We start from the raw sequence: 25,193 nt of genomic DNA, 5'->3' as shown, positions 1-25,193 counted from the left end.
TATTGATCAGATTTACTGATCGATGTCAGTGGCTGAAACTTGTCACTTATAAGTGATTGGTTACGGATTTTTAATTTACAATATTTATTTTTAACGACTTTTAACCTAGTAAATTGCTATTTTATTGTTTTTATATTATATACAGGTACTTTATACCTTTTTCCTATAAAACTGAGTGTGTCATTTATTGACCACTGGCCTTAAAGTGCCAGGGCCACCTATTTTCCCCCCAGTCTGTCTCTGATCGCCTTTAAATAAACTTTTTGGGTATCCAAATGCTTATACCATATACCTTATTGCTTGGCTGCTTTAACTCAAAACTGGCGCCAAGGTTCATATAAATATGATGGGTCTGTGTGGGACACTAGATGCCCCTTTAAGTTCCTTGTTAGTTTTTGCAACCTTTGTAAGGGAGGAGTAGGTGGAACGCAGATTGGTCTCAGATCTCAGCTTCCCGAATCTAAAATAGTCCAAATATCTTCCAAACGGTTACATAGATTGAAAAATAAAATGTACAAGCTGAATCGTGAGAACACATAAAGAAGAAAAATTATCAGTGGTGTACTTCAATCCGACAAGCAGATTCATTAAAACAGCATGAGGCTTTTGTACTGTAAAAAGCAAACGAAGTTTCGCCAAAGTACATGGCGGGAGTTGAATTAAAAAAAATATAGTATAACTGGCTCGATAACCCAAAATTATAAAAAAATATCCTCATAGCATATACAAAAAAGCAGCCTATAATTCCAAAAAAAAATCAAGCCCATGTAAATCAAATAGCCATCTCCTCACCTATAGTTGCCCGTTGTGGCTAACTGGATGGCAAGGTGTCTCAGATCGAGGCTTCCAAACGTTGAGGAAGAAAGTTAAATTAACCCCAGGCCAGTCCTAAGTTAGAAATCCTTTACATGTTTATATTATGGTAGGTACCCAGGTCTCGTAAATCCTAATTAGTAGCTTTTAGCTACCTTTGAACTTCCCAGTTCCCTAATTAAATAAACACAGAGTTTTAGAGGTCCATAAATGAAAGAAGGTTTAGATCAAAACAGAAAACGGAGGAGGCGTTTATCTTACATGGCTTCATAATTAGTATAAAAGAATATATATTTTCTTTATCTGTGCCACCTGTTTTAATGGGTCACTAATAACCAAAAATACATTTTGAAATCATTGGAAAAAGAAAAAAAGCGGCAACGTCCCTCATTCGTTGGCAGTTACGTTAACTTGTGCCAGTAGATTGAGAATCTAGGTATAACAATCCATAAAGTCCAGGACATAAGACTGTATTTGAGACTCGTTATGAAATGACCACCATTCCTGGGAACTTCTTAGGGGGGATTTCCTTTATGTTGCGAAGGGTCTGGCCCCAAACAACCTTTGGTGGGTGGGGAGTAGGAGGAAAGTAGGTTGGAGTAGACAGGAAGTAGATGGAGGCAGTGGGTGTGGCCAAATGTGCTTCCCTGCCCACAAAAAAAAACATAATAACCCAGGGAAGCAGGGCTACAGCCGGAGACTCCTGGTCAAACAGAGTTTTCAGGTGTGGTGACCACGTCGCCCCTTTGCTCGAGGACACTTACTCATTTCACATGTTACTGAACATAGCATGTAAAATGCTGCCCCATGAAACGTGAGATGTGTAACTAGGTAATGAATTCCCTTCTGTGAATTTATATATTCCAAAAAATGTTACAAGGCTTGTGAAAGTCCATAAAGCATGTGGAATTTCAAATCAAAAATCTACTTCAAAGCTCTGGAAGTTTTACAAATTACTCCCATGCATGGCTTCATGACTGGCCCGTTGAAAAAATAGACCAGGAAGTGATGACAGAAGTCTATATGCATTTTATCCCGCAAGACATTGTGAGAAATATCCAGGCCCGCAGATTGAAGACGTAAAAGGCACCCCATGGAGAATGTCCCTTGCTTAAGTGGTAGCCTCTATGTTTTTTTACCATAGGTGTTCAATGAATCATTCTGATAAACAAAGAATGATTGGTCCATTCTTTTAAGTATTAGAAGTGCATATCGACCATAATCCCCACAAGTCAAGTAAAACAATTACAATTACCTTGGAACTCTCTCCAGTTACTCCTGAGGAGGGCATTCTGGCATACCGGCTATTTTCCAGTAGGCTGCCTGGTCCGGGGCCAGTCTGGAAACCTTCTTCTCATGACTGGATGCTACAGAGCTCCATGGCTGACTACAGGGCTCACATAACATACATGACCCTGGATGTCTGGAGAAGCAGCGTCCTAAGAAAAAAAAATACTTCAAACTAGCAAGCTGGTTGAGGAAGGAGTAGAAGGGAAGGTGTGTGATTATTTACACTCGTTAATATTAGAGTACAAAGCTTCCATTTCCCATAGTATCTATGGAACCTTTACTACAAATAATTGATGAAGCAGCGGGCAATATAACAGTAGCTAGCGGAATGTTCATAGACACAAAACTCATATGGCCTGGAACTCATTTTATCTGTCTAATCACTAGAAAGTAAGAAGAACCCTTAAACCACTTGACAGATGTAGCTTCGACTCACGGGCCAGGCTCGGCTCAGCTGCTCAATTAAATAAAACACCAACACACAAGATGGGTTTGAAAAGGCCACAGCCGTTTTATTTAACAGTCATTGTCCTGTAAAACCTGAAATAATAAACATAGATGCGTTAACAGAGACAATGACGTAACCAAAGCCAACCTAGCTTGCCAAGTTATCCAGGTACCAAACCACACACCAATTTTGGGAAGGGACCAGGATGCCCCAACCCGGACCTGAGGTTCCGAGCACCACTCCTTGCAAGGAACCTCCCACCGGTTATGACCACCAAGGATCATACCACCACATTAACCCCTTGGATACCTGGCAAGCTACCGCCCACGACTGTGACTAATGCAGCAACACCACTTCACAAACTCAACCACATAAGGGGAGGGTGGGTGGGACAAACACCACCAGGTAAGGTTAAACAAAATGGATCCCTACCCCTGTGATCACCAAACTTAAATATCCTCCTACCAAAAATCCTCCCCTAAAATCCACAATTCCAGCCTTAGCCTAGCCCTGCTCAGCACTCTGTCAGGGCCCACTCTAGTCCATTCTGGCCCCCGTGGGCTTCATTCTTCCAACAAGCACATTGAATAGGAATTCATCGCTCACCCTGTTCACTTAAATGATTCGTTATGTAAAATTAAGTGATATGAATATATTCAGATATGTGATGTTATACATCTGTGTATGGTGGTTTTCACAACAAAGAAGGCAAGATGAGTGTTTTGTGGAGTTTAGCGTGTTTGCGTGACCGAGTGTGGTGTGTTTGGCTGAGATGTGTATATTTAAATGTGGGTGTCATTTGGCTGGGAATACCGTGTACCTTTTTAGGCTGCGAGTGATATGTTTCAGTGGTTGTCTGAGATTGGTGTGTTTGGGTCTAGAACATACCCCATAAATATCAGGTATCAAAATCTTAACACCTGTATCAGGTGTGGCAAGAGCCATGGAGGTTAACCACTTTTTGTCATTTTTTTTTAACCTGCAGTACTTTTTGCAGTCCCCTTAAAAATTTCATTTTTCTCATCATTTATGTGTCTGAAGCACATTTTACAAATTACAGCTATGTGATGAGAACATAAGGCCCCGAAAAAGTAAACAACATAAGGGCACTTTAATTTGATCTTTAAATGTTTATAACTTCAAAGCAGTGTAAATGTCCAGAAGCTCCGGTCCCCCTGTCCTTGCCATCTTTAGTAATGTTTAGGTGTGAGTCAAATTATAGCTGCTAGGAGATATATGAACCACAAGGATACTATTAAGACTAATGTGAATTTCCCTTCATCCCAAATATTTAAGGAGAAATGCTGCTCCTGCCTTTATGACTCTGAAAATACCGGCATCAAAGCAGCTTATGGTTAAAAACATGAAACGCGTCTCTGAAATGACTGTTCTTTTAAAACCTGCAAAGCAGTATCTGATCCTTACTTCTCCGGCTCTAGACAGGTTAATTATAATCCGACGGAGAATATCCAGATACCAGCCTTGTGTGCAAAGGAAAAACAATTAACCCGTTAGTGTCCTTTTGAAGATATGTTATAGGTGGCAAGATATCACGGACACATTTTGTATTTGACCCAGAAAGCTGCTACAGGGTTGCACACAATGGTCCCACATAGGCGATGGGGTATTCTGGCCAGTAGGTCCAGGGGGTGGCAGCCCTTGCGCAACATGACAGAGAGCCACTAGCCCTATTGGGCAATCAGGCTCCCTGTAGCACGGGCCAGTTTAAAGGGATATCACTGATCTCCCAACCAGACCATTAACACAATGGAGGACTGTACATAGTAGGTCATCACGTGACCATAAAAGTTGGAGCGCCAGGATATGACGTCATATCTCAGAGCTCAGAAGAAGGTTGACGGCTTGACAAAGATGACTATGTCACTGGGTTTAGGGGGTCTTTAGACTATATCTATGAGAGCATGAAGTTATGATACCCTACTATACTATACTTTCTTATGTTGCAATATCAATTTTGGTAGGTGTGCTGCCACCAATTAATTTTCCATCCCATTCTATATATTTATTTATTTATTCTCGTTATCCCAAGCTTAAAATAGCTCCCGTTCCTGAATCCTCTCTTCATACAAAATAATTGCAATGTCTGCTCTAGAGACAGTGGGCGGTACGCAAAATAGCTTAGATTTCAGCATACATGCTTAGAAAGCACATATTTTCTTTGGCATTTGTTTGGTATTTTTTATTGTCAGCTTACAGAACAAAAAAGAACGGGGTCGGAGGTCTATCGGCTAGAGGCTGTTTTTTTTTTCCAGTGCAGTGTGTACACTGCAAACTGCCTTCTGCTTCACAAAGCACGTCTTATTGTAACAGCTGAATGTTCCTCGGAAGCCAATGTTGGAAAGGGGTAGCACTTTTTTTGGAAGACTTTTAGATCACGATTTGTCTTAAAGGAACAGTCTGGTCCCCCCCCCAAAAAAATATTTTTTAATGTGTGTTGGAATCTATTTTGCGCGGATTTTAATGCATTTTACAGCGTGGACGTCGCTGCGTAAATTCTTCAGTTACTAGTCTTAGAAAATAAGATTTATGTCTCTTGTAAATCCTTCCTGGGCTGCCGCTACAAAAACCAGGATTTGTAAGCAGGAAGCGTATTTTCTTGCACATGCTCACTAGCTCTCTAATTTTAATCAGCGGGACTAGCATGCATGTGATTGGCTGCTGCTATTCCCTTTCATTTCAATAGGAGCTCAGCTTACATTACTATAATGTAAGTGCTACTGAGCATGTGCAAGAAGTGTACATACACATGCTTCCTGCTTTCAGAAAAGACAGCTGGGGGAGGAGTTACATTCGACAGAAGTGTTATTTTCCAATACGAATAACTAGAGAATGCCTGCACAGATTTCAACGCAGTAACATGCTTTAGAGTCCATGGAGTATCAAGATAACCAATTACTTGGTTATATGTCTTACATGCTGCAGGGTCAGCAATATGTGAAAATGATATTTGTCCTAGAAAACATGGAAGATACGGTCATCCTAGTCACACAATAATGTCTTGGAGAACATGGCCCATGTGGTCATCCTAGGCATGACATGATATATACCTTTTTACAAAGCTCCATTGTGTTGTTAATGGCATTTGGCTTAATGGTACGTCTTCTGGTTTTGAAATGCTTCATTGTGATAAGCCCTGCTACACAAAATCAACGTTTTCACATTAATTAATAGAACCTAGCCCAGTTATCAATCAAGGTGAATTTAAAAATATTATAAACCGAGCAGCCAACCAGGAGGGGGGCAAATTTGTTCTGGAAAATATAGTTTGTGCCCAGGAGAAATATACTTTCATTAAAGTAGGATTATGGACAGGTAAACATGCAATTTTAAGACCTCCTATGGTTGCAGTTAGACTTAATCCACAAAACAGGGGTTATAGTCTGCATGCTTAGCCTGCTAGTGCTTGCTGTGGTCTCTGGCAGGGTCCTGTACTTATCCAACTATAGATCATACAATGATATATATATATTTTTATTTTTTTTTTACATGGATACATGGATCGTGGTGGCTAAAAAGAAACCATTAGCCCATCTAATCTGTCCTTTTTAATCACTTTTTACTTATCAATTTAGGATATCTTGATACCCATCCTAAACTTTCTCACGCTCCTGTAGTGTGTTTGATTTATACAGGAAATATTTCTCTGAATATTTAGTCCCTTTTCTGTAAATTAGAATTTTAATTTATTACCCCTCGTGCCTGACACATTTAAAAAATAGAAGCTCACCATATAAGCAGTGTTTTTGTTTAATTTCATTTCAAGTAGTATATTTTCTTTAAGATACCATTATTTTACCAAGCTATGGAATCATCAAGTTTCATTCAGTCGGCCTTTGTTTTTCAGAGAAAAATGTCATTCTTTGTATGTTTGAAATGTAAGTATGTTGGTTTTCTGCCAAAATCCCCACAATTCTACGTCTCAGCCAGTACAATAACAATAAACAATACAATAAACTTAACAGCCTTTTAGAGTAATTAAAAGGATATCAAAGCATCAGTTATAATCCATCTGCTATTGTGTTTTGGGTGACAGTGATTTTGTATTATAGATTTAATGATCATTATTGTTATTTTTATTTATTGATTTATATAGCACCATCATATTCTGCAGAGCTCTAAGGTACACAGGAGGTCCACAACGAGTAGTGCATCACAAAACAATTTGGATTTATAGAAACAAAAGGTGACAAAGGTCCTACTTAAAGGAACCTACAATCTAGAAGAAGTTGGGGTATGAATGCAAATGTATCTCAGTGTAAACATAAATTAAGTCATGAATATTACTAGATAATAAGAAAGTAGGTAAAGAGTACATTAAAGGAGGTATCTCACTTAGACAAAACATTAATTATGCTCTCTTACCATTTTATTATTTTATGTAGTTGCATAGCTAAAAAAAGACATATAGTCCATCGAGGACAAAAATTCCTTCTATACTCACCCTGGATCAACATTACCTTTTCTACGTTTACTGGTAATAACCATCTTTTCATTTCATAAGCATAAAAATTATTTTTTGTGATATATTCATTGAAATGGCCAAAAAGACTTCAAATGGCAGTCTATTCCAGAACGTAACCGTCTAACTTTATGTTTAAGACGAAAGCTCCTTTCAGATGCTCATGTGTTGTATGGAAGGTACGATTTATAAATAGATTTCCAAAAAGACCTTAAATATACTTGTAAAGGTTTATCATATCCTCATGAAGACCTCTTTCCTCCAAAGAAAACAATCCCAATTTGGACAGGCTTTATTCATAGCTGAAAAATGTTCCATTCCTTTTATCATTTTTGTAGCCCTTCTCTGAACCCTTTTTGTTTCCAGTATGTCCATTTTTTTGGTACTGTTGCCCAAAAGTACACTCTCTCTACCTAAAAACAGCAAAGGAACTTATAAGAATATTTTTCAGTTCTTGTGGCAACATCCTATCACTGTCCGCATTTATTTAATGTGACAATTATGTGTTCCTGTCATTACTTTTCACGATCAAAGAATTATTTCTAGAAAGGGTTTTGGCATTCAGCTGGTCTGGGCAATTAATGATAAAATGCTAAAAATGGAAGTAAAGTGGTAACCCACAAATTTTCAGACGTTCTTCATTACTCCACTATAAACTAGACTCTGCTGTGATGGTCGTAATAGAAGAAGAGAGAAATCTGATCACAGACTGGAGGGAAAAAAATAGTGTTTCTTCCAGTAAATTAAAAACAAAGAAAATCATCCAACATACAGAAAAGTAAGAAATAAATACAACATAAACCTAAAAATGTTCAGAAGTATAATGCATGTTTATAAAGGTTAATATGTATAAAGGAAAAGACAAAAGTTTAAATCAATATGTATGCAAATCAACGAGCACTGTGATCAAAAGGACTATTTCATATATAATAATGGAAACAAAAACGGTGACAAAAATCAGATTATACAAAACAAATTCACCAACAAAATTAATTAAATGAAATGCAACAATTGAATCACAAGCAATGTAGATGCCACAAATGTGTTCATTAGTACTGGAAATATGTTTTTAATGTTGGATTTAATTACAAAACAGTTATATTTAGCAGAATGGGTGGAAGAGCGGCATTTAAATGAACAATACTATTTTTAGTACATACGTTGCTTTATATAGAGCTGGGGAATCTGATGGCGCTATATAAAACAATAAATAATAATGCCAATAATAGTAACAGTGATCATAATAATATAGTGGCTGTAACAGTGAAGACATGCTTGATTTGCCCAAAAGAAAATCTGGTGGTTATGATGTTCTTCTTAAAGGGATTTCATCTGGAGGGTACCGTCTATGATGCAAGCTTTACCCCCCCGACCTAGAGCTGTGGTTTTTAAATTAAGCTCTGGTTGTGGTCAGAGTGATGTCAGTCAACCCGGACTGAGTGCATTGGGAATATCTGTGCCTCCCTCTTACCCTAACTCCACTTGGGCCACCTTTAGTGTGCCACATGCTAGAAACACGTGGCCACTTACTAAAAAGTCTAGGAGGCACCTATAAAAGAATAGTGAGTGGCCGCTCGCTTGTGATTTCACCACCAGTCCTTTCCTGCTCAAGGCGATCATGATATGGTTTCCAGGCTAGGGCTTTATCCCCACACCCCATTAAGTGATCTGTCTCCCGCACCCCCTACCCCTATATCTGCAGCCACCATCCATTCTACTGAGCTCCACGATATGAGGTCATGTCCCAGTCCAAGGAAGCGCCACAGCCAGAAAAGGCTTGACTTTCCATTATGTGGTCCTATTTATTCAGTGGAGAGAATTTTTCTGGGGTTTCTCCCGGACGGATTTAATTCACTATGAGCTCAGACAGGCTACCCGTTTGTTTGGTGTTTCTAAGTAACTGTCCTTAAATGAACTCCAATAAACTTTGCAGCAAATGGAAATAATGATTTCGCTACATCTATAAAGATGAAAAGCAGAATAATGTTACTGATTCGCTTTATGTCTCAGTAGTAGTCAATGGGGGGAATACAATACTATGTAGCCAGTGCCATTCCAACCACAGCATCCGCTTCGCATGTCGGTTAATATCCTCGGGGCAACCTATGTCTGACGGTAAACGCTGTGATGTTCGGTGTTAATGTAGGACTACTTCATTTAAAAGGACCCTGTTTCATTTTACTCATTTTGAATTGTACCTAAGTTTAGATTAACATAGATAAGTGTAATGTAATTTAGCATAGCAGGCAACAGGCAAAGGCTGGCTGGGATTCATAGGGTTTATAGTTTAATAAGAGCTGCTATTACCCGATTATTTTATCGTGCAAACATAAAATACCAATTTCTAAATCAGCATTGTTCTGTTTTCTTGTTTATGTTGTAACCATAACCGTTTAATAATAGTTTTGGCTGGAGTGTATATAATAGAATGTATATAATATAATACCACTCTTTTCATAGTTTATTAAAAAGATCTATATTAAATGGACTGTCTAATACATATATATATTTTTTTATTTTTTCAGACATTTTGAGTTGCATTCACCTGATGCCAAGCACACAGTGGTACTAAAAAGTAAAGATCCACCTACAGCTCAGGCCTGGTTCAGCGCCATACATTCAGCAGCCAGCGACTTGGTGACCAAGGTCATTCCGGAAGTCAAGGAACAGCTGGGAAAAAATGGGATTTCCGGAAGCCATGACATTCGGCACCTGGGATGGCTGGCAGAGAAGGCAAGTACACATTGCGATGTTGTGTTGAGGATATTTTGGGAAAGTGTGATCCAACTTTCTGGGGCTTTAGTGCAGTTTCAAAGACTCAACTCGTATTACGTCATTTTCAACTAAACCCCATGCCAGGTTATCCAGCTGCTTTAAATTATGGATACAGTATTTAAAAAGTACAGTAAAGCATATAAATTGAACAGAATACACTAAAGTATTTTCGACAGAAACATATTGGCAGGGAGAGGAATGTGTTAGTGGTGTAGCATCCGCAGAGGGGAAGAAAGTTAAAAGTTTTAAAAAAAAAGGACAATACCATGACCAATACCAAGAATTGTACTCACCAGACTTGGTTCCTTAAAAAACCATCGTACCCTTGCCTAGGTCGACTGAGCCTAGGTTGGTAAGTCTCTAGAAGCAGTAGCCCCTGTCCTGCATTGCTAGGATGCGAATGGCCTATTGGGCAATATGGCTTCCCGGGCCGTCACTGCTCAATGGGCTTTTTTTGGAAGATTTCAGATCTCTGCAGTCTCTCTTACCCACTTTACTCATGCCTCTGAGCGGAGCGTCGGGATATGACATCATACGGAGGACCTGTGCCTTCAAGAAGTGGTGGGAGTTGCCCTGGGTCAGGCCTTAGAGTGTGCCCTAAGTAAATACACCACTCAGTAGATGAAAACATTTCTATAGAGCCCTTTGTTGGGGTAATTCCTACGTTCCTAATTGCAATCAGATGTTTAGTATAATTGCGTGTGTGTATGTGACTATTAAACTTCTATGTGAACCAAATTTAAAATGACACAACAGGATACGAACCTGAGTGGCTGTTAAATCAACTAATGTTTTTTGGGGGGGTGGGCGTGCAATGATAACTCATACTTTTTTCTTCCTCTGTGTTTGGGCAGGATTTTTGTATTTTATCAGCCTTTATTTTTTTTTGTGTGTTAACCCCTTAAAGACCAAGGAGTTTTAATACCCAAATGTCAAGAGGGTTTTTTTTGTGGTTTTTTACCGTGATGATAACTATGATTCTCCTTTTTCATATTAGATAAATCTACACAAATTATACTTCATTCAGGACACGAATAATAATAATACATGTATAATATTAAACATTATTTTTAGTGATAATATGTTCAACTTACGGAGGTGCTCGCACAGTGTGTACAAGTAGTTATAAGGAAGGCGGCAGTCAAGTTAAGTATGTGTGTGTTAGCATGGATGTGAATGTTTAAGTGGGCATTACAGGAAGTGTGTGTGGGCATGAATGAGTCAATGTATCTCTGAGTATGTGTGTTAGTATGTGTGTGAATTAGCATGAGTGTGTGTGTGTGGTAATGTAGATATGTGAGTTTGTTTACGTAAAAAAAGTATGTGTGTAAATACGTGTGTCCATAGGTATATCCCTAACAGGGGATGGAGGGGCTAATGGGGAGGGCTTGCCTTTTGTTGCCCCGGGGCCAGAAAGTGCCAGCTCACCACTGTTCATTGTCACTTGTCACATCTTCTGTTTTATCAACCATCGGCAACAAAGTTTACAAAAAGACACATACAAGAACAACTGTAGTCTGTATGATGCGATGGCATCTGGAAACGTTGAGACGTAAGGTTGTTTAAAGTATCTTCATTTTTAAGCTTACAGAAATTTAGCACATAATGGAGGTTTTCTCCTCTAACATTTAACTTCTTATTAAATCTCGAATGCAACTCCCAATACTAGATATTCCACCCTGATTACGATATTGTCCTTTTTTCCCCAAAATGTTTGCTTTTTCATTGCTCCCAGCTGCCCTAGCATGATTGGTGGTATATGTGCATATGTTCACGGCGGCTTGCCACAGATTGCACATTTAGGATAATCATCGAACAGAGCGATAGATTCCAGCTTTTATTTCTGTGCTGCCTTTATGGCGTTGAACAAAACACTGTATCACTCAGGCCGTATTTCTGTAGACATAATGGCGAACTCATATAAACAATAATTATCGTGTTTGGTGGCAAACCAGTCGTGTAGCTTATCTTCGGTTCCATCTGGAACTGTCGAGATATCTGTAGCTCTTAGTCTACATGAACTTCTTCAGTCCAACTATTAGAATTGTACATGGCTTATGATTTTATTTTTTTTATTCTTCTTTACTTTTTTGACCTGGTGTATACAGACAAAAAATACTGGTACTTTATTTGCTTCTCTTATATCTCAATCTTACTGCTTGGGTTACCTGCAGCTGGTGCCCGCTTTCTTGCTGGCCGTACCACCAGGTCTATTGTGAATGCTCTCTTCTAGCGGCAAAATTCAACATGCTGATCCTACCATCAATCCAAATGGGTTTTGCAGTTTTCCGGCGTTTCACATATCAAAAAAGGAAACTATGTGGGCAGAGTGTTGCATACCGTTTAGAAAGTGTAGTATAAGTTTGCATGCAAAAATGTGCCCCAGTGACATTCTTAGCTTCAGAAAACTATGTTTTTGGAAAGTGCTAAATTACATGTCATACTAACATTTGGTTCGTGGGACAAAAGGGGGCCATGACCCTGTAGCATTAAGCTCTATGCTACCCAGTACAGATACTGGGTACTTTGAGATCATTTACAAGCAATGAGGCTGCATGTGTCTTAGACATACACAGCGTAAGTGCAATGCTGCTTGTATACAGTGTAATGCACTGTGCATAGGCAATATTGTTATGCCGGGACAGGAACCCAAAAGACGCGACTGTCCTGGTAAATTCAGGACTGTTGGCGGGTTAATATTGGAAAGCTGTGAAATGGTAAATTGTATCATTCAAATACACAGATCACTCATAAATACGATTGTCATGTGTGACAACTGGACAAGAATGGCACAAATGGACAGCGCCTGATGGCGCTCCCGCAGATAGTTGTTGAGTGGCTGCAATTACTAAAAATATACCAAGCCCTTATTCCTCAGATGTTCTTTGCCTACCTGGACATCCAGTGATTCCTTTTATCCTAGTTTTGACCATTCAGTATTGACTTTGTGCCTGATGTTGACCTACCTTGTCTTCAGCCTGCCCCGACCTCTGACCTGCTCATTTTAATTTGTTGATTGTGTGACCCCGGAACCTATGGCTTGTTTACATTTACTCTTTTAATGAGTCAAACTCAACATCTTAAAGAGTTCAATGTTAAAGAAACAGCTGTGGGGAAAATATTTTAACACTACTTTCCTTTTAAGCTTAACAGTGAAGGTCCTCCTTCCCCCAGCTTCCATGAGCATTGTTACTTGAGATTACAGTGAGACTAATTGTCCTCTGTCACTGTCCTTCATCTACTGCCCCACTATGCCAATCTCTCCATTGGCTCCCCATACCCTCCAGAATCAAATTCATCCTGACCTAGAGACCTTAACATCTACGCACCCCCTACATCTCTACCCTCCTAAATGTGACCTAAATACACAACTAAACACACTCTTTTTTCCTTTCATGACCTGCTTCTCTCTTCTATGGTTATTACCTCTTCTCTGGAATTCCCTTCCCCATTCCATCACACCTTCTCCCTCGTATGATAATTTCAAAAGTTCTCTAAAAACCCACCTTTCCCGAGAAACGTAAAAAACTCTCCTCCTAACACTCTCGAGCATTTTCATAATCAAGCCATTGAATGACCTACAGCCTCTACAGATCATCCTTGCTTTAATGAACTCCCCATAACACTTAAAAAAAATCCAGATTCCATTGATTAATAAGTAAACATGAGTCAGGAGCTCAGCTCGGAATAACTGCCAGGTTCCAGGTACTCCAAGTAACACAGCAAGGTTCTGAATGTCTTCACCTCTGTTCTTGTCAATGACTCGGGTTTCTGCTCTGTCCTCTCTTCTTATCCATGGTAATCACAACCAGGCACCAGGAGCTTCTTTATAAGCCTTTGTTGGCCACGGAACAGAAGGGTGACATTTTGCTCTTAAAAATATGTAAGCAAAATATCTCCGTGATTTTATTTACTTTAATGCCAGCAAGTTATATTTTTGCATCCATGTAGCATGTACCCCTAAGGATGTATTGTAGAGGTCACTTTAAATATCCATATTTTTACCCATCTCTCACGTTTTTATTTATATTTCCTGGTCGCTCAGTGATCATGGTCAACCTTAAGATAAATATGTCCCAGACCAAGAGAGCCCTGACAGTCACAGGGGTAAAGTTAAAGTATCAAAGACCCTAAAGTAAGTCCAAGGCACAATTTCGTTATTGGATTTAGCGCTCCAATATTCTTAGTACCATATAAATAATACTTGTAATGAGATCCTTCCCTATGCCCCATTATATAGAGTGACCATAACCCACCACGCCAGCTTTATCGTGGTTAAATCCATCTAATAATCTACCCATAGTTAGTGGTTTTTTCTTTGTCACTCAGTATAGTTGTTTTTGGCAATGTTTGGTTTAAAAGTAAGATGCCTTTTTTTGGTTTTAACTCTTTATGTGACAGATAGCTAAACATTAACCATATTAAAAGTCGCCCAGAAGGGTTTCTAAGCCCCCTGGAGCTTTAATGACTGAACTAGAATCCTTAGGCAGGTTATTACTAAATCATAGCTCTTCTGGCCACTAACTAACTATTGTAGCAAAAGAACGGCAAAGGCTTTAAAAGAGTTTTCCTTTTTCCGCTTTTTAATGAGGCCTCGCATGAGCCAGGTCCTATTATCTTCCTGATGAATAGAAGCAATTCCGCCAAGATGCTGTAGAATGAACCTTATTTACCGTAGATTAATTAATTAGCTACCGGTAATACTGATTTATATAGCACCATCATATTCAATAGCACTGTACAAGCTTTTTCGTATTTCCATTTAACCATAATTTGCTTCCTATAATGTTCTGTACAGACAACTGTCATGTTTATATATTTTTTTTATTTTCAAGATAAGTATGGCTACCTTTCCTTCTATACTATAGACTATATACTATACTTCTATACTTCTATACTATACTATATATTTAATCTGTCATTTAGTCTGAATAAAACCTTAAAAAATAATATTTTTCACAGTATTGCGAAAGAAACCCGAAAATGTATAAAATTGTTCCAATTGGGGATCAGCTTCATATTGACCGCTATTGCTGCTCCATACGCTATTCTGCCAGCAGCCACACAGACGTCATTTGAAGGACACATGGACGTACCCTCTGTCCTTAAAGTGCTTGGGCCACCTAGTCATCCCCTGCTCAGCCCTTCAGTTGGAACTTGCAACCAAACCATAAGCTCCATGGGGCAAATCGTGGTTAATTGCAAAGTACAGAGCAGAAAGGCCCAGGAGAAGATGTTCTACCCTGATGGTGGTGGAGACCTCTTGGTTAGATTATCATCAAAGGTTAGGGGCTTAAATTATTTAGATTTGAGGTCCCTCTATCATATAGTTACTCCCTGGCCACCTAGCTTGTACTTTAGTGGCAAACATTTATCTTGCGGACGCAAATCATTCTGAGAAAGCGGTGATCTGAAAGGCATGTATTTTCTGGAAATTAACAAATACAAAGGAATTTAGAGTAAAACAACATATTTGTCCTTCCTAAATTCATAGTCTTCTACACAGGTTAAAAGGAGGCCAGAGCTGAGATGAAGCATTGTCCTTAACACCCCCGTTAAACATCTTCCAGTCCCTGGACTCCATATTTACTTCTTCCCATTCAGGTTTCATCATCACCTCCTTGAGAAGCACATTACCGACAAACGGATCAAAAAAACAAGAAGATATGACATACCCAACATAAAAAGAAATCAAAAGCAAATGTTTTGCAATGGGGTTTCCCTTAATCTGGTACAGGTGGAATGCACAGCATCTGTTATTTAATGTTTTTTGGGGATTCTTGAGAAAGACCCATCTGGACTAAAATATTCCGATAAAATATTTACTTTGTGAATACTTTGTGAAAATAGTAAAGGGGAGAGAAAGGTGGATACCTATATAATAACCCATACGTTCCTATATAGCCATTACATTACATTAAACCGCATATCGTTTAGAACGATGTACAGAAAACAATTGATTTTTTTTTATTTACCGTATATTACATTTGTGCCGCCCTTTGAAGAAATAATATAGGGGCCCCTGGTAGGACCCCTACTTGGATCGTAGTTAATAATACCCCATTTACTAAATACACAAAGAGGTTCCTTCTCCATTCTTTACATTAGTGATGATTGTAAATCACTTGTAATTGGACTAGTCAGGAAGAGTTTTCTTTAGCCGCTAGACTAACAAAAAAGGTAAATGAAGAGTGAAAATAAAATTGTTCTTTTTAATTCTCTTGTCCGAAGACATTATGAGTTGTGCTTAACTCGGGATCGTCTCTGGCTCGGAGACTATCCTAATTGTGTCAGGTTATTTCAGATCACTCATCAGCGTTTTCTAACAAGGATGAATGTTCACCACATGGAAGTAACGATTCGTCTGCAATGAATAATTTCACTTTCTGGCTTTTAATTTATTTGTATCGTACTTTTACTCTTTCTACCTGCGTTTGCGTCCTACCCCATGAAAAACTACAACTGTATTTGGTGCTACTTCAGCAGATGTTTTACACAGAGGTAAAGAAGTCGGGCAATTAAATTGCCTCCCGTAACAAAGTGTAAGCAACACCCCCCCCCCAAGAAAACTATGCAAATTATAAAGAAAACATTTGAAAACCCGATTTTTTGGAAACCTAGCATCTATAAATATCTAATAGTTTGACCACATTTTGTACTATCCTAAATGGGGAAGCGTTACTTTCATATCTTTTAGCGACACATTTCCCGCACAGCATTTTGCTGAGGGGTGGGGAAAAGGGCAAATACATATCGGGGCGTTCTGCTAAATCCCCCAATGCAAAAAAACACGAAAATTTAAAGGGACCACACAGCTAACATATGCCCTTAAGTGGAAATAATGGCTGAAGTGTCCCTTTAAGCCACGTGCACTGCATGGTTTTGGTTGGGTTTTTTGCAGTAAAATCCTGATACGGCTATTGGAGAAGTCAAAAGTAAGATGGAACCGGTGGGATCCCATCCAGTAATGGTCCATTTAGAGGTCTCTGCGACGCAACCCGTTTTCATAGACTGGTTGTAAACACTGGATAGGAATTGCTATAAATCAATAGCCCAAATAGTTTGGGGTGAGGTGGGGTGCCCGTTGGGTGGGGTGCTGGTTTACTGGACCGACACTATGATTTTGCAGCACCCCCAGACCATCGGTACACAGCATATAAGTGGTTCCAAGGCCGGAATCTGCATTATGCATACTAGGCATGAGGACTGAACATCACTATTGTAAGGGAACACTGAGAATTGAAGTGTAGACGATTTAAGGGTATTTATCTTTACCTTTTACCCCCGGTGAGCCATCTGTTTTTACCCGCGTTCCAGGTGACACCGATGACTGGAGTATCTGCGTAATATTAATATACCGACGTAGCAAAGCTGAAGCATCTAGTTACAACACACAATGTAGATTACAATATTACTACCTACAATACACAATGTGTGATTAATAAAGGTTACAGTTACATTCAGGGATATAAAGTACAGAGTGGACTCACTTCCATCTGGCGCTACAAATAAAACCAATGTAATATGTTACCATAAAGTTCGGTATTACCATATTTGCTCGATTATAAGACGAGTTTTTTTCCAGAGCAAATGCTCTGAAAAATACCCCTCGTCTTATAATCGGGGTTGTCTTATAATCAAACCTCAACTAGGTCTGACTATGAGACTAAGATCCAGATCCCCCGCAGCGATGCAGGGGACCTGGATCCTCCTGTGTTATGCCCCCCCCCCCAACTTACCGGTGCTTCTGAGTCCCCGGTGCTTAGTCCGGGCAGCGTGTAGAGTTCCCCGTGATCTCTGACAACCGGGGAAGGTCTGCGCGATGGACGCAGACAACCCCCGCTACTAACCGCACCTCCTCCCGGCTGCAGTTGTCTACGCGAATCGCTCAGAGCTCTACACGCTGCCCGGACTACGCACCGGGGACTCAGAAGCTCCGGTAAGTTTGGAGGAGGGAGGGGGAGGGAGTGTTAAATGGGGGGCATAAGGCATTTCTGGAGGCAGAGTGCTCTGTGAAATGCCTTTTAACCCCCTTAATGCCACTCTACCTCCAGAAATGCCTTTTAACCCTCTGTAACCCACTCTGCCTCCTGAAATGCCTTATACCTCCCTATATGCCACTATGCCCCATAATATGCCTTTTAACCCCCTAAATGCCAGAGAGGCATATAGGGGTATAAGGCCATTCTGGAGGCAGAGGGGCACATAGGGGGTCAAAAGGCATATCATGGGGCACAGTGGCATTTAGAGGGTTAAAAGGCATATCATAGCTTTTATTAAAAAAAAATGTTCACATAGTTTAGATGAATTAACATTTACTGGTAAAACTTTTTTCCTATAGGGTCGTCTTATATTCAGGCTTTTTCTTTTTTCATAAATTAATATTCAGATTTTGGGGGGTCGTCTTATACTCGAGCAAATATGGTATATTTCTATAATGCCCTTCCATTCAAAATCTGCCAATCTAACTATACATATACAAAAAAAATAATGTAATCTAATAATATAGCAATAACCCTATGCTAGATTTAAAAAAATGAAAAAGAGAAGTCCCAAGGAGGGTTTTGCTCCAGGAATTTTTCTCCTGTAGAAAAATTGACCTTGAATTCCTAATTAAAAAAAAAAAAAATTCTAAATAAAATAAGCACTTAAATTGCTATGAAATTAAACTACATGACGCTCCCATGAAAATATATTATTTTTGTCTTTGTAGATTCCCTGTAATGTGGTTACTGAGAGGAAGCACCTGCTACTTTTATACTTGGAAACAAAAATAACCCATATCGGGTCTGGTCAGCTGAATATTTTGTATAATGTTTAATTTTTTTTTATTTTTTTTTACAAACCAGTGTGAGGATTGAGAACTACTACGTTTTCAGCCACTTTAGAAGAATTTTCGTTGCTACGGGACTTTAAATATTTAGGGAACTTGGACGGCATCCAGAACTTTTTTTTTTTTAAGCAAAGCCAGATAGAAACATTGCATAAATAAAGAGTAATGCACAATGCTTATAGAACCGGTCCGTGGCTGCGGCTTGTACGCCAACCCATTCTGAATCAGTCATGCATTTGTGGGTTACTAGTGTTTCCCATAACCCCTTCTGCTTAACCCATTCATAGAGAAGACTGCACTTTGCTACGGAGCCCATGGGAAATGTACCGACGCACAAAAAATACCTTTCTTTAAATAACTTCTCAATGCTATCCGTTTCCTTAAAGGGGGGGGGGGGGTCTGTTGTGTATTTTAAAATGATGTCATCACCCCTAAACCCAACAATTTGTGTTTTTGACAGCTGATGTTACATTTTACCTACTTTGTCCCCCCTTTACAGTGAAAGTACTGGAAACTGATTGTTATTGAAACACAAAGGATGCAAATACACAAGTTAAATGATCTTAAATGTTTAATATACAATAAAAAGGGGGGGTTTGCCTTCTTTTGGATCAAGAATAGGAAGTTAAGGTACAAGGGTTGAACTTGATGGACTTAGGTCTTTTTTTCAACCTTATGTACTATGTAACTATGTAACATAGGTAGAATATGTAACCCCGAATGGCGCAGTCCTCTATAGTGTTAGAGGAACATTTGGGGAGATAACTGGTCCATTGAGCAGTGGCTACAAGCCACAGGGGCAATGAGCTCCCTGTTATTTGGCAGAACATGATGCCACTGGGGACGGCTCCGGTGTATAGGAGCCCTAAGTGAAAATTCTTAGCAGACACGAGCCATGGATGTAACAGTTAAAGAACTTAAGGATCACAACACATAAATTCAGGTTTGTTTTAAGAATATATTTTTGTGATGTAACACTGTGGTGCATCTGTTACACATCTCACCTCCCTCAGCGCTGTACAATGAAGGGGGTGAGATGTATAGCAGATGTATGATGAGTAGAAAATTCTTCTTTACAGAGCGGGTAATAGATTACTGGAAACAGTAGAGACAGACACTGTTAAAGCATCCAAGACAGCTTGGGATGTGCAATCCTAAAAAAGTAGAACATAATTCCAAAAGAGATGACTACAGGTGCCAGTTTTTCTGCCGTCTATATGTATGTATATGGTTTACTTAATAACTACATATTAAAAGAACTGTCTAGTACCAAAAGTTCTTTTTTACAACTTAATTCGTATTTTCAGACAATTTTTCATGGGTTCCATTGCATTTTAATGCATGCAAATTGGTGCATGGATCTAAAGATCTAAAGATCTATGACTAGTTCCCTGTTTTGTGTTTTCCTAGGGCGATGTTGGGGATTATTTTCTTTAAAAAAAAACAATATTTCTAAGTCCCCTGCTTCTGAATCACAATGTCATGTATGAAGCCATCAACCCTATGTAGGGTTGAAAGGGTAACGTCCAACCTCACTTACTATCCTCTGCTTAGCTATGCTAAACATTGGAAGAAGGCTAACATCTACAGCGGATGACGCATGGAGGACCATGGAAAAATCCTAGATCTTTGGCACCAAACTGATAACCTTTTGTAAAAAAGACTTCCCAACTTGAAAGAGAGAACCTAAAATGAAGTAAAACCAAGCTTTTCCTCCATAACACTGGGTTTTCACTGCAGATCGAGTACTATGGTGGTGATTCTATATGAATGGATCTCCTTATGAGTATCCAGCTGATTGGCACATTATTCAGAACATGACATAAACGATGGATATTCAGAGACTTAAACAAAGCAGAACTACATAGAACTAATGAAAAGAACCGGCTACATTACACATTTCACCTGTTCTTCTTTCCTAAATACCTAGTCTCTCGTGCCCAGATTATTTGAATGGTGTATAAATGGTGTGTAATCAAAAGTGCAATCACCGTGAATGTAATATCAGTTTGTCTTGGTTAACAGAAACCTTAATAGGAAACGGAATGGGAGTTCTGAAAACATTTGTTATCACTGAATACATCTTTTCTTTATTATTTAAACCCTTTGTACCTCTAACATGAATATAGTTTCTTTCATATATCCCTTTCTTCCCAAACCATGCAATTACTTGCTCCCGTACGTCTCATAAAACAAATATAATTAGTACCTGCCTCTCGATTATAGCTGTGAAATTGGTGTACTCGAAATAACAGAGCTGAAGTCATTGTTATGAAAAAAAAAAAATTGTGGTACCTGACACCTTGCTTTCAAACGCCAGGGATATAAACGAGAGAGATTGGGTTATTGTAAAAGAAAAGGTGACGACTGAATGGGAACAGTCTGATATAAAGACAACGAGGCTCCATTTACGTCTACGGAACCAATGACGGCAAAATGAGATTTCTTCAAATAAGTAACCTAAATTACGGAAACTGCTTAATGATACGGACCACTGAAATTAATAAAGCGGATACAATTGTATACTGGGTATCAGAGTAAGAAAAGGAGTGTACTTGCTTAAGTACATCTTCCCTTATCCAATTTTGGGATTTCTCTCCAAAAAATGTAATATTAACCTCTAAATAACAGCTTCCCAACATCCCCAAAATAGTCAACTGTCCAATTCCGCTATTTGACCAATAATAGTATTCCCGGTATGATATACAGCATAAGCTACTTAATGCTTACCCCCTCCAAAGAACAGTCTATCCCAACCATACTGTCCGGGAAGAAATGCATCTATACACACAGTAATTTGTACTTTACATCCATCAAGTAGACAATTATGTCTCTTATTTTATAATCTGCGGTACATAAAAGTTGAGTCACATTTTCTTGTTTTTGAAAAAAAGCACTTTTTTGTCCATTAAATGAACACGAAATTGATCGTTGTTAACGTTGTAAATGACTATTGTAGCTGGAAACGGCTGATTTTTAATGGAATATCTTCATAAGCGTACAGAGGTCCTTTATCACACCTATCACTCCTCTATTCCAACGGCCCTTTATCACTCCCATTACTCCTGTCTTCCAATGGCCCTTTATCACTCCCATCACTCCTGTGTTCCAATGGCCATTTATCACTCCCATCACTCCTGTGTTCCAGTGGCCCTTTATCACTCTCATCACTCCTGTGTTCCAATGGCCCTTTATCACTCCCATCACTCCTGTGTTCCAATGGCCCTTTATCACTTCCATCACTCCTGTATTCCAACGGCCCTTTATCACTCCCATCACTCCTGTGTTCCAATGGCCCTTTATCGCTCCCATCACTCCTGTATTCCAGTGGCCCTTTATCACTCTCATCACTACTGTGTTCCAATGGCCCTTTATCACTCCCATCACTCCTGTGTTCCATTGGCACCTTGGGTTCGCTGATCCAAGTTTAAGGCTAAAAGGCTAACTGGTGATTAGAAAACCCTTTTGCAATTATGTTACACCTAGGAATGTCCCTATTTTCCATGAAAACAGCTAAGTGACTGTTCACATGGAACCCTTCTCCACTTCGGCCTTCAAAGTTCTCGTTTGAATATTTGCAACTACCACCAAACTTTTGAACGGTGGTGTACCTCTGGTTATACACAAACTGGAAGACTCTACTTTAGCATACTGCACCACGTATGCTAATTCGTGAGCCCATTGTCGTCTTCTAAGATAATTAACAATTCTTATTCTTTTTTAGGTTACGGGTGAAAATGAAAAGCAGTGGAAACCTGTTCTGGTTGTGTTAACCGAGAAGGACCTGCTAATGTATGACAGTATGCCTCGAATGAAGGAGTTATGGTACAGTCCTGTGCACAGCTACCCACTTATTGCCACCAGGTATATGAAAATCTCTCAAATTTGCTAGTAAATATCACGAACGCGGTATTTTTATGTGTATAATCTGTGATGAACATGTTCGTCTTTGCCTCTGAAGGAAGAGTGTAAATATGAACCCTGTGGTCTATAGTCATTGATTAATGGAGCTCATGGTGGACCTGTAATTGGCATTGGTGTGGATGGCAAATATATAGACAAAATATGAAATGTTCTTCCTGTATGTATCCCAGAATGCAATATGCATAAATTAATATCTTATTTTTTAAGATTTTTCAACACAGACCTCCACTGCAGCTTCCATGTGGCCACCTCACAGCATTCTGAAGCTGAATGCCGCTAGGTGGCTCTTTGGGTAGGGTTGGCGCATGGTCCATCCCCACCTGTCCTCCAGCCATATCCCCTAACACGTGTGGACACCTGAACTCTTGGGGTTACAGTATGATGTGGTAACATTTTTAAGTACACCATATAAAGGCTTGTGATCTTAATTTTTAAATTGTGCGACTATGGGCACAGTGGCCACCCGGGACTCCCCTCCCTCCGGTCAGCTGCATGCTGAGATAGGAAAGTTAAAAAAAATAATTAACTTTTTTTTTTTGTTAATACCCATGTCCAGTTTATACTGTGGATAACAGACACTTTCATTTAAAATACGCTTTAGAATTAAGAATGATCCCCATTTTTCAGACAACCACATGTAGAAAAACTAAGATTCCTACCTTATTCAAAGGTAGTATATTCACCTCTCCCCCCTATCGACTATTTCCATATATCTTGTTTTTCCCCAGTGACAGTAATAGACTTCCTTCCTCGCAGCTGCTCCAAATGTTTATGGTTTTGAATTTGATGTGTGACGTGTTTTGGAAAAATAATGCTATTAAAATACATATCCTAGACAAAATAGGATATTTGGTTAATAATAGAGCCACCAGCACCCTGTTTATTTAGTACTCTATAGTCAACAAAATTATAGAGAAAACTGCTAATTATGAGAGAAAAAAGTTTATCCTATTTGGCTGCATAATGGTATTTATCAATGTATGTAAGCTAATATAAAATGGGGGATGGTGTCCAGTATTGATGACCTAATAGATGATCTTTAGAATAGGCATGGATTGTTCTGGTCTTGCCAATGAGATGGGAACAGTTTATGATGTCATAGTAACATGGCAGTTTTTGGTCATGCATGTAATAGAGGAGAAGAGAGGTTCCTGCTGGAAGAGCCATAGACCTCCCGGCTAGTCCCTAGACCACCGGGAACATACGCAGCAGACAGTAGAGTGTATCAGTACGTTTTGAAATATAAAATTTTGTTCAGGAAGGAATGGTCTAAAACTTTTCAGATATTTTTCCAGAAGGGGTTTGTGACTAATCGTGTCTTTAAACTTAGCATTGTTTTTCCGTGGACTGAGTGATGGAACTCCAGTGTTTCATGTTGGACGTGTTTCATCGACGTGTCAGAGTCCATTGAACCTTGCCAATGTTCCACTAATGGGTTTAAAAAAAAGATTAAAATGTCACGTTCTACTTTCAAATGTCATCACTTTTCATCTGCTCACGCCAGCTATTCTCCATTCCAAGAATTTTCCTACCAGCATGTAATCTAACAGTCCATTTTACATGGCAGTAGTTATGAAACTGCTACCATACATCTGTCAACAGGCATTTCTTCTACGATATACAAACAGTACGAATCCATGCCTAGGAACTTTTAACATGAGCTCCACTTTAGGTCATCAAACAGCTAGACTGTTCTCAAACTGCATGATAGGTCAACCCTATTAATTTTAATTATTATCAAGCGAGTCTCCAAAAATATCCATTATTTGGTCAGATGTGGTCCTCCTTGGACTGTCAGTGAAGACAGAGCTCCATCAGTATCTACATTAGAAACCCCCAATGGTGCTGAGTCAATTTAGGGTAAAATATGCATATTCTTACCCGGGGTAACCAACTGGCAGATCTGTTGCACTCGCTTGATGCCCTCAGATCACCCAACCATAGGCTAACAGAACATCCGGTGATGTTTTTTACTTCTCTGCTTTTTATATTTCCTTCCTCATTACAAAAAAACATTAAATGTAACATTTTTTGCAGTAAACATTGTGTCAGGTTAATTTTTACAATATTACCAATCCGAATACCCACTGGGTTGCTTACATTAATCTTAATATAATATTTAATTCAGTATGTTTATTAAAAGTTAACTGAAAAGCAAGTTTTTTGTATTCATTTGAATGTTCCATTAAAGAATTCAGAATCTTTCTGATTACTTGCTGTGTTTAAATATTATTTTCATCTCCAAGGAACGGTAAGGATATCTTTCTAATTCAGAAATCTCATGGAAATTGTTATACTGCTTAGTCTGCAAAAACAAAAAAGCTTCTGTTGCTGTTTTTTTACATTGTGCAAGTTTCTCAGTCTTTTTACTAAGAGCGAGGGTAGTACTCCAGTGCCGGAGGGGGGACTTTGCCATTTGTTGTGAGAACCGCAAGAGTCTTATAGCCTGAGGTGCCTTTAGTCAACCGAAGGCTTAGTCTCACCTGGCAGGTACACTAGAGGACTTTCTTCTTCCAGATACAAATCACTTCTTCTTCCTTGGCCTTTGACTGGGGTCATTTTTTAATGGAAACTCCTCAATTAATTCATCACTAGAACCAAATTAAAACAAATTTTAAATATTGTGCTGA

General features: G+C 39.1%; 1 protein-coding gene across 1 annotated transcript in view; it reads left to right on the top strand.

The window, feature by feature from the left end:
- The window catches only part of LOC149305656 (beta-1-syntrophin-like), a 71,147-nt gene that overhangs the window by 32,715 nt on the left and 13,239 nt on the right, over positions 1-25,193 (top strand). Inside the window, exons 3-4 of the mRNA XM_089477376.1 lie at positions 9,557-9,764; positions 22,364-22,503. Coding sequence (XP_089333502.1) covers positions 9,557-9,764; positions 22,364-22,503 — 348 coding nt within the window. The remainder of the gene's footprint in view (positions 1-9,556; positions 9,765-22,363; positions 22,504-25,193) is intronic.

This window comes from Sceloporus occidentalis, unplaced genomic scaffold (genome assembly GCF_023333645.1).
Source record: "Sceloporus occidentalis isolate IW3139 unplaced genomic scaffold, rSceOcc1.0.p SCAF_11, whole genome shotgun sequence".
In the NCBI taxonomy this organism is placed as follows: domain Eukaryota; kingdom Metazoa; phylum Chordata; class Lepidosauria; order Squamata; family Phrynosomatidae; genus Sceloporus; species Sceloporus occidentalis.
Note: the sequence above shows the minus strand (reverse complement) of the source record. Positions and strands in the feature narration are given on the sequence as shown.